The sequence below is a fragment of the Calliphora vicina genome, chromosome 1 (assembly GCF_958450345.1).
Source record: "Calliphora vicina chromosome 1, idCalVici1.1, whole genome shotgun sequence".
NCBI lineage: Eukaryota > Metazoa > Arthropoda > Insecta > Diptera > Calliphoridae > Calliphora > Calliphora vicina.
In genome coordinates this window covers 109,451,320-109,478,053 of record NC_088780.1, presented here as the reverse complement: position 1 = coordinate 109,478,053, position 26,734 = coordinate 109,451,320, and the positions used below count along the sequence as shown (strand labels likewise).

Here is a 26,734-nt window from a genome sequence, read left to right as displayed (position 1 = left end):
TATGTAAACTGGGAATATTTGTGGAAAAGTCGAAAAAAAAAGATTTTATGTCTTTGTTTTCCCATCAGGAGGTCTCTTTATCGCAATGGTTTTTCATTTTTAACACAAGCTATTTGGTTGTTTTTTTAGATTTTTATAAACAAAAAATAAACAAAGTTATGGAAGAAAACAGAAAAATAAAATAAAGTTCAGTTTTTTTTAACCCTATGGGAGCATTGCTTTCAAGCACATAATATGATTCAAAACAATTTATGTGCTGACTTATGAACAGACTAAAAATAAAGCCAGAATAAATGAATGACTTTTGTTTAACTAACTTCTAATTTTACATTTTGTATATACAGCTTAAATATCCTTAGATCCAACTAGTCACGTGATTTGTTTCTAAACGTTAGATTGTAGTTCTAATGCTATATTTAAGGGATCGTTTAGTTTAATAAGGCGTTCTTCACGCTCTGAGTCAATTTTTTTTATATCGGGACAGAAGGCAAACAAAAGCCATTTATTGAATGATGGGTTTATTTTTAGGCTTCCGGAAAAACTGCTGTTTAATAAAGGCTACATATTGTTAATGCGCAAATGAGCTAAGTCCACTTTTAATTATAATTGAGATTGATTTTAATACAAAACTTTAGAATAAGTAAAAATACGCTTTTTGCTTCGTATTTTCTCGTTGTGATAATGTGGTATGCAAACGTGCTAAGTCCAATCGGATTTGCCCAGTAAAGGTTTGTTTTACAGAGATATGCACAGTGGTGGTCAAAACATATGCAACCAGCAACAGAATTTTACAAAAGTGGTTTAAACTAGTTTAAGATGTAAACAAAAATATTCATTTGCTTATAATATTTTTTAATTAATGCTTTAAAAATAAGAATATGAAATTTAATTCAGAATTTTTTGCATTGAAAAGAAAAAAAATTTAAAAAACTACGTATGGGTTGATATTTCATTGGCCAAAACATATGCAACTAATTGCTTTTAAAACATTTCTGTCTATAAAACTTAATATTTCGTGGCAAATCCTATATTTTCAATGACGGCCTTACATCGGCAAGGCAGTGAAGCTATCAAATTGGTAATAAAATTTGCAGGAATAGCGTTCCAAGCATCTACCAATCCTTGAAACATAATATCTGAATATCTGGATGCAACGTAATGGTATGGGGGTTGTTTTTCTGCTGCTGGAGTTGGCCCATCGCTCTAAATTAATTATATAATGGATGGATTTATCTATAGAGACATCTTGGAAAGAGTAATGCTTCCAAATTCTGAGGATAATAAGCCACTTGGATGAGTTATTCAGCACTATAACGACCACAAGCACTATTCACATATTGTTAAATCGTGGTTAGCTCAAAAAAGAGTTTCGGTAATGGAATGGCCACCACAATTACCAGATCTAAATCACATTGAAAACATTTGGGAAATCGTTAATCAAAGAATCGACCCCGAAAATTGCACTAATTCAGATATTATGTTTCAAGGATTGGTAGATGCTTGGAACGCTATTCCTGCAAATTTTATTACCAATTTAATAGCTTCACTGCCTTGCCGATGTAAGGCCGTCATTGAAAATATAGGATTTGCCACGAAATATTAAGTTTTATAGACAGAAATGTTTTAAAAGCAATTAGTTGCATATGTTTTGGCCAATGAAATATCAACCCATACGTAGTTTTTTAAATTTTTTTTTATTTTCAATGCAAAAAATTCTGAATTAAATTTCATATTCTTATTTTTAAAGCATTAATTAAAAAATATTATAAGCAAATGAATATTTTTGTTTACATCTTAAACTAGTTTAAACCACTTTTGTAAAATTCTGTTGCTGGTTGCATATGTCTTGACCACCACTGTATGTTTTGATATACTTCAGAAACCCTTTTTACCCGACAATGCAAGAACAAATCTTTACGAAGTCTGTTTTTGATACACCTCAGAGGCGAAAATCTTTACTGAACGAAGCCGCTTTTTGATATATCTACCGACAATCCAAAACAATTTTGGGGATTTTATTTATTTTAAGTAGTTATTTCATTATGAACAATTTCCATTAGATTTTGTTCTACCTTCGTTACACTCCAATTAATTCTGTTAATTCGCAAAAAATAAATATTTTATTATACCCTTCACCTTCGTGAGAAGGGTATATATAAGTTTGTCATTCCGTTTGTAATTTAAACAATATAATTTTCCGACCATATAAAGTATATATCTGTGGACATTTGACAAAACGACTTCTCTCGAGATAAGACAATTTTACAGGATTTTTGTAGTAAATATAAAATTTGAATGCGCTTCTTTTGGTCTTATCGCCGTATTTCTATGACTTTTAGAACATAAGATACGCAATCGAAAAAACGACCTCTTTCAGGTTTTTCCCCAATTTCAATTTGACAAAACAACTTCTCTCATAGAATTCAAATCATTTTAAAAAAACTAGTAACTGCCTTTTGACAAAACAGCCTATCTCTATTTAGTTTTAGCACATTATTAACAATTATTTTTTGATAAAACAGCTTCTTTCGAAAGAAGTCGTTTTGTCGAAAGCAAAGATTGAAAAACCTACCACTTGTCTGAGACAAGTAGATTTTTAAATCAGTTGATTGCGAGTTTTCGTTTTGACAAAATGTCTTGTATCGACAGAGGTTCTTTTACAAAAACGAAAATTTAAAAAAGTTAAGTCTTATCTTGACATAAGTGCTTTTAAAAATGGAAAACAGAAGAAAAGAAGCTGTTTTGCTACTTAATACTAGAATAAATAAAAATAAATTAAAATTCGTATAAATGAATGAATTAAAAAACTTGAGGCTATGGCCAATAATGTGAAAAAAAGAACACGTAAATATGTCTTTGTTTTCGACCAAAGACCATAAACTAGAAAAATCTTTGGCTAAATATATGGTTCAAGTGATGAAAATACTTTGACTGCCAAAAATTTCTTGTTGTGTTGCATCTTGAGTTTGATACAGTGCATGAGCAAATTGAAAAAAATTAAGAAAAATTCATCCTTTTCAATATACCATACACACGACTGGGTAAATTTAATAACGGCTACAAATCGTTCATGAATTAAACCAAAATTTTTTTTTAGATTTTATTGGTCTGATGAAAGATAGATATACATGGAGGAAATGCAACATTTCAGGTATTTATAAAAATAATTTTATTTATAGGCTACATTATATATTAACTTTTTACTACTTACATACATACATATATCTTTTTTAGGTAAAAAATTTGAGTGAAAATAGGTTCGATGGATGCAGTACGAGTAAAGTAAACCTGGAGTTTTGCAGTACTAATCATCACTAGACCCAGGATAGGCTTTTAAGCTGCTATGATTTTTTACTGTTTTCTTCTTATAATAAGATAATAGTATTATTTTATTTAAAAGTTAATTTTTATATTAAAATTCAACCTAATCAAATATTTACTATTTTTAAAGAAACATTTTTATATTTGATTAATTATTTGGCTATTGTAACGAAAAAGTTGAATAATTTTTTTTAATAATACCGAAATATGTTTGTCAAATCAACTTCTTTCGACTTTTTTTTTATATTTCAATTTCACAAAACAACTTGTTTTTACATAAGCCGACTCTAATTTAATTAAAACAATTTTGACAAAACGACTTATATGATACAAGCTAATTTGTTTGCTAAAAATACATTTGACAAAAAAGCTTAAAATTTGTTGTTGCTGTTTTAAAGAAAACTATTGCTCTTTCAAACAAAAGAAAAGGCGCTACTTGTTTATTGGATATTTGTCTATAATGTTTATATATAACATTTCTTTGATTTTCTACACAAGAACTTTTGTTAGTAGTTTTTACAGTTTTTTCGCTCTCCTGAAAAGTTGACGTTTTAGAAAGAAGCCGTTTTGTCAAATGTCCACAGATATATTCTGGATCCTTATAGATAACGGAGTTGATTAAGCCATGTCTGTCTGTTGAAATCAATTTTTTGAAGACCCCAGATATCTTCGGAATACAAATCTTCAATAATTCTGTCAGACATGCTTTCGAGAAGCTTCCTATTTAAAATCAGCAAAATCTGTCCACAAATTGCTAAGATATGAGGAAAAAACCAGGACAACCTCGATTTTTGACCTATATCTGGATTACTAAGTGATTAATATAGACAATATGGATATCTAATGATACATATTTTAAAGGCCCTTGCAACGACGTATATAAGACCGTAGTAAGTTGGACTTACAATGGGTCAAAATCGGCAAAATATTTTTTAACCCAATTTTTTTTCTCCAAAAAAAAAAATTTTTAATTTTTTTTTTAAATTTAAAAAAATTTTAAAATTTAAAAAATGTAAAAAAAAATTAAAATATCAATTCAAAAAAATATTTTCTAAAAATGAAAAAAAAATTTCGTTTACCTAAAAATATTTAAAATTTGTATTTTGAAGTACAATTTGGTGAAGGGTACATAAGATTCGGCACAGCCGAACATAGCTAGCTCTCTTACTTGTTTTATTTTTTGAATTGGCAATGTTTTGCTTATTAAATCAAAAATTAGGTAAAAATGTTAATTAAAACTCAAGATATTAAACAAAAAAACCCAATAATATAAAACAAAATTCAATTTAACCGAAGGATGTCTGTGAAAAAGCTAAATACTTAAATTAATTAATAATAAACATTCACGAGTTTTTGGAATAACTTGAATAATGAACATGTTATTGGTCTATTTGGGTTAAATATTTTTGTTGTATGAATCTTCTGCATTTGTTTTTTAGCTTTAAGCTTCTTTTAGAGAAAGTCAAGTTAAAAAAAAACATAAAATAAAACGAAGGAAAATAATTTCCGGGAATTCTCGCACAATTTCCCGGGATTGAAAATATTGCTGAATTTCTGAGATTCTTCGTCCCGGGAATTCCCGTGAATAACTCTAGTGACAATGTTGCCGGTTACATCCCATGGATGGATAGCACTTTTAATATTACAGTTAGGAAAAATTGAATTTCATTAATTTTTGGTTTATGTATATGTAGTTTTTTCTATATAAATCAAATGTTTATATTTTAAGGGCCAGAAGAACGACCTGAAAGCAATTTTCAGAATTTTTATGAAAAACAGCCTTTAAAAACTGAATGTTTTTCATACATTTTAAAATTGTTTCTGCGGTCACAGCTCAGTATAACAACCTAAAATTTTCAAAAGCGAAGACTGACTAAGAACCTTATACAATAATACTTAAGCTATTTTCCTGAGCCTAGCTTCATATAAACTCTTAAACTTTTAAAAAGATTCTAAAATCATTTGATCGTCAAAATTATATTACTATCCAATTTTTAAATAATTCTTGTGAAGACTAACAGAAGTGACATTTACAAAGAATAAAGAAAAAAAATTTTGTGCTGTCGCTGAACCTGCTGTCTGGCACATTCTCCAGCTGTCTAACTAATTAGTTACCATCTATATTTCTGTCTCATTTGAGATTGATTAAATTTTCTACCTCGTGTCTTCCTAAAATCATTTACTGCATTAGAGGGTTATAACGATTTTGTTATTGCTGTTTGTTATTTTTTTCTTTTTTCGTTTTGTTTCTACAACAATTTGTTTTGACATTTAATTGATGTATGCATGAATGCAGCAGTATGGTTGCATACATTACAAGAAATTTATAAAATGAGGGTACATACATATGTATAAACTCGAATGTGTGTCTGTGTAAATGTTTGTAACGGAAATGATTGCCTTACATTAATTCAAAATGAATTATTTATAATATAAACAAATGAACATATAAACACAACAACACACAGATATGTGGATGTGCTTACGTATGTGAACAATAAATATGAGGTTTTGATGTTTTGACTTTTTGAAAATGCGGAAGACTCTCAATCGAAACTTCAGTTAATGTGGATTGGTGATCTAAAACACCAATATTTTCATCTTGGGGTTGCTTTAAAACAAACAAATACTCATTAAATTAAATACACACCCAAATAACTAAAGAAATAGTAAATTATTAAACTTCTGACATACGGTTTTGTGTTGCAGAAGGTGGGTGGTAGTTTTAAAATGATTTGTGACATTAATTGGTTTTTTGTTTTTGTTTGTTAAGCGAACATAAAGATATTTTCTCATATATACGTATCATACAGAAATAGATCAACAATTCAGGCAGGAACTGAATCTTCCTAACACTGAAATACATACTGTTCATGCTGAATAAAATTGTTTAAATGACAAATATTGTAGAAATCAATCATTTGAATATTTTATTGAATTTTATCAAATCTTACTTATTTGACCAATAATAATAATAATAATAAGCTGCGTAAAAGTAGGCAGTATACTACTTTTACGCAGCTTATTAGGCGAAAATATACTGCCTACCATTAGGCGATTTCAATCTTAATTATTGCTCATATTTGTAAAGCTCTCTAAATTCGTTATTTTCATATGTTTTTCTACGCTTCACTTGCATTTAATTTAAAAAATGTATTCATATTATGTATTATGTATATTATGTATGTATTTATATAAATAATTGCAGTTGTTGTTAAATGCGTGATATTATAAATTATTAAATTATAGCAAATACTTACAAGCTTATTTATGGAAATTGTTTGAATATTTACAGGGTGTTGTTTGGCATGTATTTTGAAATTCATTTTTTATTTAATTGCGCTTTTAATTTGTTGTCTATGACTTTTCAGTTATAAATCGTGATGAAATGTTTTGTTTGTTTTATAATGATTAAATTAATAATAATTTTTATAGTTGTGTAAATTGTTATTAAATAGAAACATAATGATTTCAGTTCGAAGGGTAAATATGAGATAATTTTTGTAACATTTAAAATGCTATATTGTTACAGAAATGGAAAACGATTTAAGCTGTTACAAAAATTTATAAAAAAAACATGATTTAAAAAGTTAAGACAAAGTTTTATTACAAATGTGAAAACAGCTTTAAATTAATGAAAGCTGCTTTTAATTAAATGAATTGGTTATTAACTAAAAAATATTTTTACTATCAGAAAGCTTTTGACTAAAATAAATATTTTTTGAAAAACAACTTTATAACTAAAGAACGCTTATTTAGCAAAACAGTTTTTTAATTCAATTTTAATTCAGGAAGGCTTTTTACATTTTTCTAATAAAAAAATAAAATTATTTTTAGAAAATAAGATTTTTTGTAAAAAAAAACTTTCCAAACAGTAGTTAAACATTTTAGGAACAGAATACCGACCCTATAATTCTGAAAGGTCATGGCGAGTAGCTCATTTTAGTGGGAGCATTATACTAACTGAAAAAAATGCTGTATGTTAATGTCTGAGAAAATTCTTATTGTCAGAGTTATATTGTGGTATTTTTGTGGAGATTTTTTTAAAAATTATTTGCTTTATTTACAACTTTGGAATCTTTGGTGGCCCTAACTGAAATTTTCCGGCAAAAATTTTGATTTTCTCGAAAAAAGTGTAAAATTTACCCCTAAAGAGAGGAGCTAGAAGGTTAAGATCTTCCACAAAAATGATCACCATAAAATTCCACAATATAACTCTGACAATAGAAATTCTCTCAGACATTTTTTTCAGTTAGTGTAATACTCCTTTCGATCAGAAAAATTAAAACTTTGACCCATTATAAAAACAGAGACCGGCTGGACTATAAGTTTATTCTACAAAAATGATCTACTCAATATGCCCTTCCAGAATTATAGGGTCGCTTGGACAGCGTTACAGAAAACTATTTTACCAAAACAACTGTTTACGTTTTTTTAATAATGAAATAAAATTAATATTGTCTTTTATAAAACTTATTTGTGCTGAATTTGGTTTGGATATCTTTATAACTATAATATTTATGAGAGTTTGGGACAACATTTTCGTACGTTACAAACATTTACGAACCCCCATTATCACAATGAATAGTTATGTTGTAATCTAAAGTTATACCGACAGTTTTCATTCAAAACTGATTTTAACAGACTATAAGTTAACCTATAACTTAACATCGTAATATTGGCAATAAAACTGATTTTTAACTAAAAAAAGTTTCAACCAAAAAATTTTATTAAATAAAGAAATCATTTTATAGTTTGTTTTCTGAGAAAGCTCTCTTTATATTTTAATAAAAAGTCTTTTTCACCACCACCAATTTATCCTAATTAGAATGAAGCAAAGAAGGAGAAACTCATCAGAAAGCTTAAACGTGAGATTATTAAGCCGAAATCAAACACGATTTCCCGCCTTGAAGGCAGAGTTTTGAAGTTTTTTTTCGAAAACGGATATTGTAAATTCAAAATTAAATTTTCTTTAGATAAGACTGTTTTTAAAATTATTATTGATAACTTAAAGCTTTAATATTTGAAAAAGGTTAAATATGTACAAAATCAGCTCATTGATGTACTTGGACACTGCTGTAACAAGTTTCATTTGTCTAAAATTTAGACTCTAAATCAGATGAGAATCTTACAAATTTCAACCTTGATTTTTCTAACAAGAACTTAAAAAAAACCCTTTACAAACACTACCACTTCTAACCCTAAAACATGTTGCTAAACATGATGTCAGAGTGGCAAAAACTACAACTTAAAATAACATTTATCATTTTCAAAATGCCAACAAAACTAGATAAAATAGCAAAAACATAGAAATAAAAAAACTTACCATTTCCAGCTACTAAAGCAGCAATACGTTCCTTAACACTTAAAGGAGCGGAGGACGATGCTGTTGTATTTGTCGCTGTCGCAGATGCTGCTGGTGCTGTAGCACTACATGATGTAGTTGAAATTGTCAATGACTTGCTATTCGCAGGCTTATTCTCTTTAGCCACATCTTGGACATTGTTTGTGAAGGCTAAAGATTTTTCTAAACTTAATGAGGCGGATGTTGGTGTTGTAGCTGGTGATGTTGCTGTCGACTCATTAGCAGGACTACGTTTTACCATTGTAGTTTTAATCACAGTTGTTGTTAGAGGTGATGCAGGAGTGTTGTTAGTATTAGAACGTGGTATGGGAGAAGTTGGTGTTGCTGGCATTTTTGTAGAGTTTATTAATAAACAAGGCAATGTTGCTGTAGTATTTGTAAATGTTTGTTTCTGTTGCTGTTGCTGTGGCAATGTTATGGTATCACATTCACTAGCATTTGAATTGCTATTGGTATTGCTGTTAACAACACTACGTTTACGATTATTTGCCACATTCGTTTGGCTAGTAATTGTCATTTTATTGTTGCTGTAGGAGTTGTGGCAATTTTCGTTGTTGCTTTGTAAACTTTGTTGTAATTGTGAAAAGTTTCGACAATTTTGATTGAAACAAAATTGACAATTGTTACAATGTTGTTGCAGATGCAGTTGTGCCGGCTGCTGCTGCTGTTTATTTGTTGTTGAGTTATTACTAAAAGTCGTTTTACTTAAACTATATTTTAATTCGCTTACTTCACTAGGTCTTTGGATTAATGGTGATGCTGTTATGTTTGTTGGTGTAGTTGGTATGATGATTTGTTCATTAGTTGCTTTATTTGCAATTGCTGTCTGTGGAACAGTGTCGTCTAAGTTCGTATTTGTCTTCTTAAAGTTCTCACACTCTTTTTTACTTTCAGTGTCTGTTGTAGTCGTCGTATGTTGTCTTCGATTTGTGTGTGTTGTTGCATTACTGCTGTCTTCATTGCCACTTTGTTTTAAAGGCTTTTTGACAGTTGATTTTCTTCTACAAACTTCCTCTTGATGATGTTCCCGCTGTTGCTGCTGCTGCAATTGCTGTGGCTCTTTGTGGGTGAATTCTGGGTAACATCTGCTGCTGTTAGACTTTCGTTCGTGTTCATTCGTTAAACAATTGTTTCGATTATTATGACAGCTTTTATTATGCCGCCTTTCTTCTTGTTCTACTTCACCCTCTGCTACTTCTAGTTCTCTTACTTGTTCCCTGTTAACTTCTAGTTCGTTTTCTTTAGCTTTAAGTTCTTTCGTTATGACGCTGCTACCGCTGTTGTTTGTTTTTTTATTTACAATTTCCTCTACAACAACAACATCATCATAATCGTTCTCCTCTGCCACATTATTTTGTAAATTCTCCTTGTGAACTTCAGCTTCTATCTGTTTGGTATTATTATGATGATTATGATTCAAATTGTATTTGTGTGCTCGTTTAGCACTGGGCCAACTTTCAGCTCGTTTATAGTTTTTTGTATTTTCAATAGTCAATTGTTGGGCCTGACTATCGCCTTCGCCCTCGTCGTCTTCGTTAAGTGTGGGATCGTCGATAAAGTTGAAATCGTTGTCGACGAAAATGTTGCGAACGTGTAGTGTGGTGGTTAATTTGGGTTGTTTGATGTTGTAGCGACGTCGATTCGGGCAACAGCAGAATTTTGTTGCTTTGGGAGAGGTGGGCGATGAGAGGGGTGGTATAATTGTAGCACCATCAGACGACCATTTCTCTAACAATGCCAATTCACGAGCATTGGACATTGTCGTATAGCCATGGAGTGTGATTCTGCAAAAAGGAGGAATAGAAAAAAGAAATCAATTAATATTAGAGCATAAAGTTGACAAAAACAAAGCATAGAATTAGAAAATTAAAGAAAGTCACTATTTCAAAGAGCTGAAGACCTAACAAAACGATATTATTTAAATAATGGTTTTTAGTGGAAAAAATATAATCTCTAATTCAATTTCCTTTTATTTATAGCCTTAACATTTCCACAGTTTAATAAAGTCTTGGGGAATTAAGAAAATCTACAAACAAAACATTTGGAAGCCATGTCGTTGTCTCTTTAATACATTGTAATATTCAATGTAATCACATAATTTTAAAATGATTGTAAGTTTTAACCTTAACACATCTGGTCAACAATAAATTTCCACACAAAACAAACGGATGGAAAGAAACAAAGTGGTAAGTTTTTAAACTGAAAATTAAATTGTATTTACTTGGCTAATAAAATGTAAAATATATTTTTTGGTGGCGAAAAAAAAAGAGTTTTATGAAGAATAATATTATTAGGGTGGTTTCCAAGGAAAAAATTATGGAAATACGAGGTCAAAAAAAATATATATAATATTTGTATGGATTTTTTTTTTTTTCATCATTTATTTATTGTATCTTCATTATTTAATGAACTAACAATAAGTGGTTCAAATCTTATATCTAATATTATTATTTAATTAGTCCAGCCAGTGCCGGACGAAAAAATTTTGTGTTCATGGTTGTTTTGGTTAAATTGGCATTCTTCCTTCTAGATTAGGTCTGCTGTGTCCCTCCTTCTTAATCGAGTGTGGCCACGGTTATCTAATATGTTGCGGGCCAGCGGGTTTGGGTGAACTTCAAGTTTTTTTAAATATTTTTGTACGTTTTTCGAGATTTCAGTTTTTACAATGGGCACGTTTAGATCTTTGTGTATATTCGCGTTTTTGATATACCAGGGGGCAACTGTGATCATTCTTAGAAACTTGTTTTGGCGTCTTTGGATCTTTTCTACATTTGACGCTGAGGCCGTGCCCCATAACTGTATGCCATAACACCATATCGGTTTTATGATCATGTTATAAAGTAGAAGTTTACAATCTAAACTAAGCGTGGAGTTTCTGCCAATAAGCCAATTAATTTGAATTGATTTCAATTTCATTTGAGTCAACTTTGCATCTATATGACTTTTCCATGTAAGGCGACGATCGAGATGTATTCCGAGGTATTTCACTTCCGATTGTTGAATTATTGTTTGGTTATTGATATGAATAGGGGGGCATGATTCTCTACGCAATGTAAATGTAATGTGTGTACATTTTTGCTCGTTGACTTTAATTTTCCATTGTTTTAACCATTTTTCTAATTCAAATATGTGGTTTTGTAAGTGACGAGACGCTTCTTGAGGGTTTTCATGAATGCTTAGAATAGCAGTATCATCAGCAAATGTTGATGTATGAGTGCGATTGTTAGTTGGCATATCAGACGAATACATCAAATATAAAAAAGGTCCCAGGATACTGCCTTGGGGGACTCCAGCTTCAATGGGTTGTGCAGTACTTAAAAAGTTTCCCTCTTTAACCTTAAATGTTCGACCAGTTAAATAGCTTTCCAACAGCTTATGTGTGTTTGCCGGTAAATTTTGACTCAATTTGTATATTAATCCAGCATGCCATACCTTATCAAACGCTTGAGAGATATCGATGAAGAGTGCAGAACAGTATTTCTTTTCTTCAAACGCTTTTCTCACCATATTTACAAGTCTATGGGTTTGTTCGATAGTACTGTGTTTTCTTCTAAATCCAAATTGATGATTCGGAATACAATTGTTTTCAGTTAACATCGGGTACAACTTGTTCATAAGTATCTTCTCAAATAGCTTTGATATATTAGACAATAGGCTGATGGGTCTGTATGATTCTACTTTTGTGTGATCTTTTCCCGGCTTGGGTATCATGGTAACCAGTGAAACCTTCCATTCTGGAGGATAATATTCAAGTCGTAATATAGCATTAAAAATAAAAAGAATTATTTTTATTGCTATCCGGGGTAGCTCCATAAGCATCTTGTTGCTGATCTTATCCATACCAGGCGCTTTCTTGGGATTTAAATCAGCAATAGCATTTTCGATCTCTCGAATCTCAAAACGTAGGGGTACGGCTGCTGCAAAATAGGGTGCAACAGGTGGCAACTCAATTGCTTCGTTTGATGTGTTCGGTGTAAATACTTTTTTTAAATGATTAACAAACAGATTCCCTTTTTCAGTATCATTTCTTGCCCAACCACCACTTGAATTTCGCAAGGGGGACTTACATATAACGGGTCTTTTAAGATTTTTTGTTGCTCGCCATAATGAGTAATCCGATTGCGGGGTTGCGTCCAGGCTTTCTAAATATTTATTCAATGATTCCATTTTTCGAAATTCCAAGAGCTTTTTAAGTCTTTTTATACAATCTTTAAGCTTCGATTTTAGTTGGGGGGATCTGTGCAATTGCCAATCTCTTCGAAATCTTCTTTTTTTAAGAGAGTGATCGATGTTTTCTGGTGTTCTTAGCGGTATGTTTTCCGAGCAATGTGTACTGTATGGATTGCGTCCTGAAGTTCCAAGAACGTTTTTAAGACTAGAGTCTATCTTGTGACAAAAGGAAGAAGTCTAGAGTCATCAGGCGATCTTCGGGGCCTTTAGCAATATCCAACACTAGGGAGCCAGGAAAGGCACTCATCAGAATTTCCATCTTCTTGCTGTGGTAATATTGGTGAACAATTAAATTATTGCCTATACATTGCAGTGAAAAATTTTGGGACCAGTTTTAATGAAAATGTATTTAACAATTTTAATTTTTTGGACAATGGAATTATTTTTTGTAAAATATTAATTTTATGACGATTTTCAGTGTACAATTTTTGTATTAATATTGAACATTTTTAGTAAAAAAAAATTTAAAAAATATTTTGAAACATTTGCAGTGAGTTATTAAATTTGTTAGAGAATGAATCGTTATCATATAAAATATCTTCCCTTTTCCTTTTTTCGTTCATCAACTTTGTTCACGTGAAAAAATTCCCCATGTTGTGAAATTTTTAGATGGAATTTTGAAATTTTCACATGTTATTGCCGAAAGGATGGATTTTTTGTGCATGAATATTCAGTCATTTTTTTGTTTGACAATTTTCAATAAAAGAGTAAGAATGCTATATACATCCTTCACCAGAGTATACTTTGAGATAAAAATTTTTGTGAATTTTTTTTTTTGTTAAAACCAAAATTTTATGACAAACTATTTTGGGTGAAAAGTATTCTTTAAAATAAATATTAAAAATAAATTTTGAAAAAAAAAACATTCTTTGATAAAAAAAAAATGTTGGTGAAAAAAGTGTTTGAAAACAATAATTTGGAGAAACACGAGTTAGTCGCGATTTTTGCTTATATCTTAGCAATTTGTCTCGATTTTAAATAAGTAAGTTATTTGGTGGCTTCGGAAATTTGATTTCAACATATAGATGGTCAGAAGGACATGGCTATATTGACTGAGCGTTTATGGCGTGCAAATATAGAAATTACAAACGAAATGACAAACTTATGCCCTTACGATTCATGGTGAAGGCTATTACAAGACCTACGATTACAATTTCTAACCAAACGGGTATGAGTCGACTGCAAAATTCAACATCTTACTTAGAATTACAGATGCTTTTCAAACGATGAACATAATGGTATTTATCATTAAATTTCTTGTTATTTAGAACGCAAAAGTACAAAAATTTTTAATAAATTATGCACAAATTGTGTGTTGTGAACAAAATAAATACAGTGTAACTAATAACATCAATGAGAAGATGAAGTTGTATGAATGTAAAATAAAGTATTTTATGTTTTATTTTAATCACCATAAATGGTGAATTTGGATAGGATAGGTATTACACGATTCCAAATTAAAAAACGGACGGTATCAAATCGTAAACGGTATGGAGGCAAATCAAATTTCACACTGTAGTACTATATTCTTTTATGTTTTTCTATAAATAAACGTGCAATAAAATAAAATGTGAAAAAATTGAGAAAAAGTAACGGTTTATATGTTTTGTCTGTTTATTTTGATTTTTTAGACTTTACTACTTCGAAAGTAAATTATTAAAAAAGACATTATTTGTAGCTTTGTAAACGAAGTTTGTGCTGGGTTGCTATTTAAAATCAACAAAATCGGCCCACAAATGGCTGAGAACAGGGACAACCTCGATTTTAGTCCTATTTTTCATCTATATATCTGGATTACTAAGTCATTAATATAGACAATATGGATATCTAATGATATAGATATTTAAGATTCCATTGCAACGATTAATATAAGGCTATAGTAAGATGGATCTACAATGGGTCAAAATCGGGAAAAATATTTCTTTGAATATTTTTTTCATCAAAAAAAATTTGTTTTTTCATAAATTATTTTTCCCCAAAAAAGATTTTTTGAAAATAAAAAATTAAAAAAAAAAAATTTGCAAAAAACTTTTTTTAAAAAAAATAAATTTGTTTAATTTGGTGAAGGGTATATAAGATTCGGCACAGCCGAATATAGCTCTCTCACTTGTTGTATTAAAATTATTAAAAGTAATCGCATAAAAACTTAAAATAAATTTTAAAAAATATTCGACTTTGTCGAATAATTCGAGACAAAAAAACCGATTTGTCGAATAACTCAAAAACCGTCTGTTACGATTTTTTTCTTTGCAAAAATTGTTTAAAGATTTTCGCCAATTCTAATTAAAATGTTTTTTTTAATGATGTATATTTACTCGGTTTAGATTGGTTTCCTTCCCCACATAAATAGCATGATAGATATTTTATTGTTTCTTTTGCACCTTATTTTAGTTCTCACGCTTTTGATATGTGCGTAATTATGTATATTCAATTGTACACGTAATGGAATTTCAATCTCATTTTTTTTGTCGAAATATCTTTGTCTCCTTTCAACAAACATAAATATAATGGATTTTTTTTTATTAATTTCTTATTGGAAAGAAATTACGCACTTATTAAATTCTTTAATTACGCATTTTGCTTGGGATCATGTTACTTGGTCACATTCAATTCATTCTCAAATAGAAAGTTGATATTATAAGACGTGTTTAAAAGCAAAAGTTATAAATAGTGACAATTTTAAGTGAACATTTTCCATTTGGTGTATGGAATATTATATAATATTGTGCAAAAAGATTATATTCATATATATCCTGATTCCAAGTAAGTCTTGTGGAGAAATACATCCTTTCACTTTATAGATATTTTATTAGAAATTTTTGGTATTATTCAGGAAACTTCTTCAGAAAACAACATTTTTATAAAATTGGAGATTTACCCTCCAAGATTCATACAATACCAATAAGGCGCACATGTGCGGCCACTTAACTTCATCCAAATCTTTGAAAACTACTAAAATCCAACATAGTAATCTTCTCGAGAAATGATTTGCCAACAACCTTGCAACCGCCAATAATAAGCAAATTCCGGAATTACTAATATTGATATGATACAAGTTATTGCATAACCCTCAATTTTGATAACTTAGCACCACGTGCCCGAATATATAAAGCTACACATAAGCCTGAATTCCGTAAATCCAGAGGAAAATCAAATATTTTGTAATTAATCTAACCCAAATACTTACATCAAATTTATATTAAATCATAAAAATTGTCAAAATTCTAAATTTACGAATTCTTGTTCAGATTTGAAAAACTCGTGTTGAATACTTCAGAATCTCAGAATTACACGTATATTTGTCAAACAGATTTAATCGAAAATCCTAGAATTTAATATTAACATAAATTTGCTAAAAACCAATATAAATTCTTAAAATGTAATCTTTAAATTTGTCTACAAAACTAAATTAAAATACCTTAAAACTTATTGCATTTAAAATTTCCTAAAACCAATAAATATTTCTTAAAAATCTAAGTTAAAATCTATTAAAATACCTAAAATCTATATTGCACTTAAAAATTTGCTAAAACTAATTAAAATAACTTAAGTCTAAATTACACTTTAAAATTTGTTAAAATGTATTAAAATACTTAAAATTATATTGCACATTGAATTTTGATTAAAACTTATTTAAACTAAAGATAATGTAATATTACACTAAAAATATTTTCTAAAAGCCTATTAAATAATTAATCTAAATTGCATCTAAATTTTTATCAAAATTACTGAATTTATATACTTCTAAAAACATATTAAAACTACAAAAATTTAAATAATGAATTTGAATTAAACATTCTTGCTATTTTTTCTAAATAATTAAAATTTATATGCAATTTATATTATACCTAATTAAAATCTAAAAACTTTTCTAAAAATGTATTAATTAAAACTAAATTAAACCCTAATGTAAATATTGAATATTATACTTATTGTTAATCATTTTAAAATATGTTAAAAATTTAAAACTTTATTTGAATTATATTTATATTTTATTTAAATTTGATAACATAATGTAAATATTTAAATATTATTGATCTAAAAACTCTTATTCATTTCATAATTTTCATAATTCAAATTATTACAATTCAAAAATGTTAAATTGAATTAACTAACATTTTTTCATTAGTGTATTAAAATATCTTTTGCTAACCTTTAGTTTATTCTACTTATTTCTTTTTTTTTTGTTACTTTTATTATTTTTATTCATGTTAATTTTTCATTCATAAAAACAAAATCATTGTCACTTATTGTAAATAATTACAACAACATCATCATGTACTCCTGATTGCTGGGCCCAACATCAAAGAGACATCATGAATTGGAACATCTCTGCATATTGATTTTGTGAGTAACAATTGTAAAAAAACCAATTTATTATTTAAGAGTATCAATTATATTTATTTTGTTTGTCTGTCGGTCCGTTTTCAACTTTGTCCCCATGCTCATTAATTAGTAATTTTACTTTTCTTTATTATGATCATTTCTCTTTTAGAATGATCTTATATATATACCTACATACTACATATATTTTTATTTCTTTATGAATGAATATATTAGAATCTCATTTTTACGTTTACCTTTTTTTTTGCATTACATTTTTTTTAATAAATTAAATATTTTGAATTCTTTTTAAAATGAAACTTCAGTAACTTCTTTTCTTTAATGGGAAGGATAGCCAAAACAAAATGTGAATATATGTAAGTCAAAAGTCATGTTTATTAGGGACAGATATAAAATAGGGGTAATCTTTCTGTCAAGGCGTTAATATTTGGGTGGGAGAATTGTACCCTACATGACACATCATCTTGTCATGGTTTAGTTTGTTCTTTTCTTTGTTTTATTTATTTTGCTTAGTATTTAGATTTTATTTTTTTTTGACATTTGCATACTCTGAGGTATTTGTAAAGGCATGACATGAGTATGTTATATGCTTACGCTTTCGGAATATGGGTTAAGAGTTATTTCTACCAAAGAGCTAGCAGGGAACATCTTCTTCATGCCACTTAACCACTATTGTCCATTTCGGTTAAAAACTTTAACGACAACAATTTTTATTATCAACATATACTAGCCGAGCGTAACATATATGGCGCCCAACGAAAAGCCAAAGTAAAATGGCCAATGCATTTGCAATTAAATTGCAATCCCATCTTAGATGCATATGGCGCCGTAACATATATGGCGCCCAACGTTAAAGGCCAATAAAGGCTAATTTTTCAAAGTATATAAATCTAAATATTAAAATTCTTGTAGATCTTGTAAAAGAAAATAGAAAATTTGAAAATGAACATATTAGTATAAAATATATTACATAGGTAAACAGACTATTTACATTAACATCTTTTATATATATTTATCCATAGAAGTCTTAGACTTTTTATGAACACAACAGTTCTGAATCTAAATGCGCTAAGGAGAATGTATATAATATATGTAGTTTTTACCTATTTAAAATCTTATTTTACATTTAAGAGTCCTAATTCTGAATTATTTATAAAGTTTGGTCTAAGTTGCATTAAATGAAAATAAGAACAATGTGTTATTGATTTCTTTCAAGTCCATTATTGAGATTATAATTAAAATTTCTTAATGTTGTAGTTTGAAATCTTTAATATATTTTGACATTTTAATAAATCCATATAAAAAAGGGAAGTAGTCCGATATTTTGTTTTATAAATACGAAGCACTTCTATTTTTTGTGTAAACATGACTTATACTTGCGTAATTTTTACATTTTGTTAAGGTATATCCTTCCCAGAATTTACATAAAATTGATCTTTGAATATTTTTACATATATTTTTTTTTTGCCTGTTTTGCTATCAACAGTAAAATTTATACGGTTTTTAGAAATAAAATATTAACACAAAAGTTAATAACTTTACTCGATTTTAATTAAAGGCGTTCTTAATTTATGAGATTGTGATAGAAATTATTTTTCGTTTTGATATGGAAACTAGGAATACTTCAAGAGGCAATAAAAATAGTTCATTTGGACAAAGACGAGGTTCTTCTGCTGCACGAAATAATATATCGGTAGAATTACAGTCTAGTACCAGTAGTACGAAACCTAGGGTAACTCATTCTCCGGCGAATAGACCACATCCTGTCCAACAGATTCCTAGGCCACAAAGTTCAAGTAGCTTACAGTCATCGACCTTATTTCAGGACATACAAGTTCTTAGTAATCAAAATTCGGCTTCGGAACCACACGTTAATATTATTAGTACTGAAAGAGTTTCTTTAGAACCAACAATGAATCCCCCTCATGAACAGTTTTCTCTTCCGAGCAACAGCGCTCCCTTAGTTCCAAATGTTAATAATACCACATCCTCTTCCTCATCCTCACTTGACTCATTGATTGCCATAATGCAACAAACAATGAGAAACACTCAAGAGGAATTCAGAAAAGAATTAACGTCAATAAGAGCTAGTATTGCTCAAATTGGTAGTGCTCCTACATCAAATGTAAACCGACAGCCAGAGTTTTTCACAAATTTTATGGAGTCAAATACTCCTATTTCCAATAGTAATCGTCCTTCGGAAAATCAAAGCAGATATTCTATGAATAGTGAAGCTAACATAAAACTTGAGAAGTGGAAAGTATCTTATAATGGATCAGAATCTGTGTCAGATTTCTTGTTTAAAGTGGAAACACTTTGCGCCAGATCTAGATGTCCTGATGAGCATCTACTATCAAACTTTCATGTTCTGTTGGAGGGCATAGCGGAAGAATGGTATTGGCTCTTTATGAGGCAGAATAGAAACGTAACTTATCCACTTTTGCGACAAGCTCTTACCAAAGAATTCGGACATCTGGAATCAGACCATGATGTGTTATTAAAGATTTCGTTGCGTAAACAACAATTCAAGGAAAGCTACGACGATTTCCACACTTCTATAGTATCCATGAATTTGCGATTACAAAATCCATTACCGGATGTGACTTTAATTGAGATAATGAAAAGAAATATAAACTCAAATCTTAGATTTTTATTGTTTAATAAGGAAACACAGAATCTGAATGAATTCAGAGATACTGCCCGCAAAGCAGAGAAAGTTATTAGGGAAACAAAGTTTCAGAACCCAAATACAACAAATTCCAGAAATGTCAATGAGATAAACCTATCGCTTTCTGATTCAGAGGATTCTGAATATGTAGATCCCCAAATAGATGCGATTCAGATTTCTGGTAGAAGAGTAAGGTATGATTATTCTAATATAAAGTGTTGGAATTGCATGTCACTTGGACACTCTTATATGTACTGCACCCAAGAAATTAAACAACCATTTTGCTTTAAATGCGGTCATAAAGGTGTTTTTACACCTAATTGTCCTAATAAGCACAATTCACTGGGAAACCGCAAAGTGGGCGAACTGGCGACCGGGGACACTCGTCCACCCCCTCAAACCCCGAGTTTGACTTAAACTCCAATAGGGGTAATAATTTAAATCACCCTGATACTTCTAAAACATTACTTGCTAATACACAAACAAACTTTATTTCAACAAAACAGATTTCTACTCAAACAGAAACATTTCAAAGCTCTTTTTGTAGCGATAATTTGACTTTTTCTCCTACCAATAAAACTTTTCTTAACAAACCAAGCCGCAAGATAATGAAATGTAGAATACGCTATAAAAAGCGTCGCTATTTTCGCAAAATATTAGAGTCAGCATTAATCCACGGTTCCGATGATAGGCCATTTGCCAGGGTTAGAATACTGGATGAAACAGTATTTGGTCTTTTAGACTCTGGGGCCAACGTCTCAGTTTTGGGCAAAGATTGCTTATCATTTTTGGAAAGAAATAACATTAAATATCGAAAACTAGATTCTACTCTTCGTACTGCTAATGGCGCCAAACAAAACGTAATCGGTTTTTGTACATTGCCAGTTATTTTTAAAGGTGTAGAGAAAAATATTTCATTTTATTTAGTACCAACATTAAGTCAAGAGGCATATTTTGGTGTAAATTTTTGGCGAGATTTCGCACTTGCCCCTGACATAATCCCGGTTTCTTCTATTAGTGGTAATATTTCAGAACTTAATTCTGATTCAGAATCGAATGATCATTTCCATGATCTTACACCAGAACAAAAATTGATCTTAGAGAAAACAATAACAAAATTTCCATCTTTTGAGGTACTTGGCTTAGGATGTACCGATTTACTCGAACACCATATTGATACTGGTGACGCCACACCGATAAAATGTAAACATTACCCCTTGTCTCCACCAAGACAAGAGGAAGCGTACGCAGAAATCAATCGATTACTCAATATGGGCGTTATCGAAGAATCGAATTCTCCCTGGTGTTCTCCTGCAGTTCTCGTAAGGAAACCAGGGAAGATAAGACTCTGTATTGACTCTAGGAAGCTCAATGCTGTTACCAAAAAAGATTCCTACCCTCTACCCCACATTAATGGATTGCTCAGTAGGCTTAAAGACACTTTTTACATAAGCGGTATAGACCTAAAAGACGCATTTCTACAAATCCGTCTGTCTGAAACGTCAAAAGAGAAAACAGCATTTGTTATTCCAGGCAAGCCATTGTATCATTACAAATATATGCCATTTGGCCTATGCAATGGTCCACAGACAATGAGTCGTCTCATGGACAAGGTAATACCTTCACGGTTACGAGAAAATGTTTTTATTTACCTGGACGACTTATTGGTCTGCAGCTCGGATTTTTCGTCACATATTCAACTTCTATCTGAAGTGGCTTTGTGTCTTCAAAGGGCTAAACTTACCATCAACGTCTCCAAGAGTAAATTTTGCCAAAAACAAATTCGTTATTTGGGTTATATAGTAGGTGAGGGGTGCCTCAAAGTAGACCCAGAAAAAGTTGAGGCGATTAAGAACTTCCCATTACCAAAGACGCCAAAACAACTGAGAAGGTTTGTGGGAATGGCTAACTGGTATAGAGGCTTTATTAATAATTTTGCAGATATATCTGGTTCTTTGACTGATTGTTTAAAAAAATCCCAAAAATCCTTTAGCTTAACAGAAGCCGCAAAAATGTCATTTGAAAATCTGAAACTAGCTCTGTCCACTGCCCCTGTCCTTGCTCAACCAGACTTTAACAGAGAATTTGTCATTCAATGTGATGCGTCGAAAATAGGTGTTGGCGGTGTGCTATTTCAATGTGACGATCAAGGTAGGGAACATCCCATCGCGTATGTGTCCCAGAAATTGAATGGTGCACAAAAGAATTATACGGTGACGGAGCTTGAATGCTTGGCGGCTATTGTGTGTGTGAATAGGTTTAGGGCTTATATTGATGGGTTACCGTTCCGTATAATTACGGACCATTCTTCCCTTAAGTGGCTAATGTCACAAAAAGACCTTAGCGGAAGACTGGCCCGTTGGAGCTTAAAGCTACAACGTTATGATTTCAGGATTGAGCATAGAAAGGGAACTCTAAATACCGTACCGGATTGTCTGTCAAGAATTGAGGTAGATGAGTTAGATTCAACAAATGATTTTACAGAAATTGACTTAACGTCAGCTGAATTTGAAGATAGCGAATATCAAGATATTAAGAAAACGATTTCGGAAAATGTAGAGTCTTTGCCTGATCTTCGCATATCAGATAATGTTGTTTTGAAACGTGTGCATTTTAGGCATGGTGTTGAAAACGAAGAGGATACTCTTTGGCGAATATGGGTCCCAAAATCTTTAACTCAGAAAGTAATAAAATTGGCACATAATTCTAATTCCTCTTGCCATGGTGGTTTTAGAAAAACCTTATCTAGGATTCGCAATAAGTACTTTTGGCCTTCGATGGCAAAAGACATTAAGCAATATGTTAATAACTGTGACGTGTGTAAGAGCAATAAGTCCACAAACCAAGTCTCTAGGCCAACCATGGGCAATCAGTTCATCTCTAATAGACCATTTGAGAGATGGTATTGCGATTTTCTCGGCCCATACCCGTTTACCAAAGTCAAAAATTCGGTTATTTTTATATGTGTAGATCACTTAACGAAATTCGTTTTTCTTAAACCCATGAAATCCGCAACTTCTGCAAATGTAATTTTGTTTTTCCAAACGGAAATGTTTCCCACATTCGGAGTGCCTAGGTATGTTCATAGTGACAATGGCAAGCAATTCGTGTCCAAAGATATGAGAGAGTTTTTTGAAATGTACGAAATTAGTCACACAACTACAGGTTTTTATGCTCCTCATTCGAATGCATCCGAACGTGTAAATCGTGAAATAGTCACAAAGATTAGGTGTTTTCTGCAGGATCACAAGGACCATAGGGATTGGGACAGATACATTCCGCAAATCTTGAGCATATTACGAAGCGATTTTCACACCTCGATTCAGTGTTCTCCTTATTTTGCCGTATTCGGCCAAAATATGATCCAGCACGGATCCACCTATAAAATTTTGGATAAACTTGGTTGCATACCTGGCGAGGATTTCAATATCATTGATCGATCTGATAAGCTAGCAAAACTAAGAGGAAAAATACGTGAAAATTTGAATATCGCACATACGAAGGCAATGAAAACCTACAATCTCAGAAGTAGGCCCATCGAATTTCAAAAAGACGAAATCGTGTTCAGGAAAAATCATTTATTAAGCGATATGTCGAAACATATTAATAGAAAATTCTTGCCTAAGTTTGTTAAATGTAGGATCAAGAGCAAAATTGGGAATAATTTGTACGATATCGAAGATATAAATGGCAAATATGTTGGTAAATATCACACATCGGATTTAAAGCGTTAAAAAATTAATTGCCCGGCTTACGTGGGTCGTGCCACACGTTGGTTTAAATCATTATTATTAAAAATTGTTGTTACAAATATTAAAACTATAGAAAGGAAAACACAATTTTAGGCCAAAACTAAAAAAATCGGATTCCTGTTCGTTTATCAAATAAATTCTCAAACGAAACAGTTTTGTTACGATTTTTTTCTTTGCAAAAATTGTTTAAAGATTTTCGCCAATTCTAATTAAAATGTTTTTTTTAATGATGTATATTTACTCGGTTTAGATTGGTTTCCTTCCCCACATAAATAGCATGATAGATATTTTATTGTTTCTTTTGCACCTTATTTTAGTTCTCACGCTTTTGATATGTGCGTAATTATGTATATTCAATTGTACACGTAATGGAATTTCAATCTCATTTTTTTTGTCGAAATATCTTTGTCTCCTTTCAACAAACATAAATATAATGGATTTTTTTTTATTAATTTCTTATTGGAAAGAAATTACGCACTTATTAAATTCTTTAATTACGCATTTTGCTTGGGATCATGTTACTTGGTCACATTCAATTCATTCTCAAATAGAAAGTTGATATTATAAGACGTGTTTAAAAGCAAAAGTTATAAATAGTGACAATTTTAAGTGAACATTTTCCATTTGGTGTATGGAATATTATATAATATTGTGCAAAAAGATTATATTCATATATATCCTGATTCCAAGTAAGTCTTGTGGAGAAATACATCCTTTCACTTTATAGATATTTTATTAGAAATTTTTGGTATTATTCAGGAAACTTCTTCAGAAAACAACATTTTTATAAAATTGGAGATTTACCCTCCAAGATTCATACAATACCAATAAGGCGCACATGTGCGGCCACTTAACTTCATCCAAATCTTTGAAAACTACTAAAATCCAACATAGTAATCTTCTCGAGAAATGATTTGCCAACAACCTTGCAACCGCCAATAATAAGCAAATTCCGGAATTACTAATATTGATATGATACAAGTTATTGCATAACCCTCAATTTTGATAACTTAGCACCACGTGCCCGAATATATAAAGCTACACATAAGCCTGAATTCCGTAAATCCAGAGGAAAATCAAATATTTTGTAATTAATCTAACCCAAATACTTACATCAAATTTATATTAAATCATAAAAATTGTCAAAATTCTAAATTTACGAATTCTTGTTCAGATTTGAAAAACTCGTGTTGAATACTTCAGAATCTCAGAATTACACGTATATTTGTCAAACAGATTTAATCGAAAATCCTAGAATTTAATATTAACATAAATTTGCTAAAAACCAATATAAATTCTTAAAATGTAATCTTTAAATTTGTCTACAAAACTAAATTAAAATACCTTAAAACTTATTGCATTTAAAATTTCCTAAAACCAATAAATATTTCTTAAAAATCTAAGTTAAAATCTATTAAAATACCTAAAATCTATATTGCACTTAAAAATTTGCTAAAACTAATTAAAATAACTTAAGTCTAAATTACACTTTAAAATTTGTTAAAATGTATTAAAATACTTAAAATTATATTGCACATTGAATTTTGATTAAAACTTATTTAAACTAAAGATAATGTAATATTACACTAAAAATATTTTCTAAAAGCCTATTAAATAATTAATCTAAATTGCATCTAAATTTTTATCAAAATTACTGAATTTATATACTTCTAAAAACATATTAAAACTACAAAAATTTAAATAATGAATTTGAATTAAACATTCTTGCTATTTTTTCTAAATAATTAAAATTTATATGCAATTTATATTATACCTAATTAAAATCTAAAAACTTTTCTAAAAATGTATTAATTAAAACTAAATTAAACCCTAATGTAAATATTGAATATTATACTTATTGTTAATCATTTTAAAATATGTTAAAAATTTAAAACTTTATTTGAATTATATTTATATTTTATTTAAATTTGATAACATAATGTAAATATTTAAATATTATTGATCTAAAAACTCTTATTCATTTCATAATTTTCATAATTCAAATTATTACAATTCAAAAATGTTAAATTGAATTAACTAACATTTTTTCATTAGTGTATTAAAATATCTTTTGCTAACCTTTAGTTTATTCTACTTATTTCTTTTTTTTTTGTTACTTTTATTATTTTTATTCATGTTAATTTTTCATTCATAAAAACAAAATCATTGTCACTTATTGTAAATAATTACAACAACATCATCATGTACTCCTGATTGCTGGGCCCAACATCAAAGAGACATCATGAATTGGAACATCTCTGCATATTGATTTTGTGAGTAACAATTGTAAAAAAACCAATTTATTATTTAAGAGTATCAATTATATTTATTTTGTTTGTCTGTCGGTCCGTTTTCAACTTTGTCCCCATGCTCATTAATTAGTAATTTTACTTTTCTTTATTATGATCATTTCTCTTTTAGAATGATCTTATATATATACCTACATACTACATATATTTTTATTTCTTTATGAATGAATATATTAGAATCTCATTTTTACGTTTACCTTTTTTTTTGCATTACATTTTTTTTAATAAATTAAATATTTTGAATTCTTTTTAAAATGAAACTTCAGTAACTTCTTTTCTTTAATGGGAAGGATAGCCAAAACAAAATGTGAATATATGTAAGTCAAAAGTCATGTTTATTAGGGACAGATATAAAATAGGGGTAATCTTTCTGTCAAGGCGTTAATATTTGGGTGGGAGAATTGTACCCTACATGACACATCATCTTGTCATGGTTTAGTTTGTTCTTTTCTTTGTTTTATTTATTTTGCTTAGTATTTAGATTTTATTTTTTTTTGACATTTGCATACTCTGAGGTATTTGTAAAGGCATGACATGAGTATGTTATATGCTTACGCTTTCGGAATATGGGTTAAGAGTTATTTCTACCAAAGAGCTAGCAGGGAACATCTTCTTCATGCCACTTAACCACTATTGTCCATTTCGGTTAAAAACTTTAACGACAACAATTTTTATTATCAACATATACTAGCCGAGCGTAACACGTCCTTCTGTAAAAATCGGTTTAAAAAACCCGGAAAATTGG

The 26,734-nt window shown here is 30.0% G+C and overlaps 1 protein-coding gene across 1 annotated transcript in view; it reads right to left on the bottom strand.

Annotated features, from left to right (window-relative positions):
- The window catches only part of cv-c (crossveinless c), a 224,741-nt gene that overhangs the window by 141,250 nt on the left and 56,757 nt on the right, over positions 1 to 26,734 (bottom strand). Inside the window, exon 3 of the mRNA XM_065515477.1 lies at positions 8,648 to 10,470. Coding sequence (XP_065371549.1) covers positions 8,648 to 10,445 — 1,798 coding nt within the window. The 5' untranslated portion in view covers positions 10,446 to 10,470. The remainder of the gene's footprint in view (positions 1 to 8,647; positions 10,471 to 26,734) is intronic.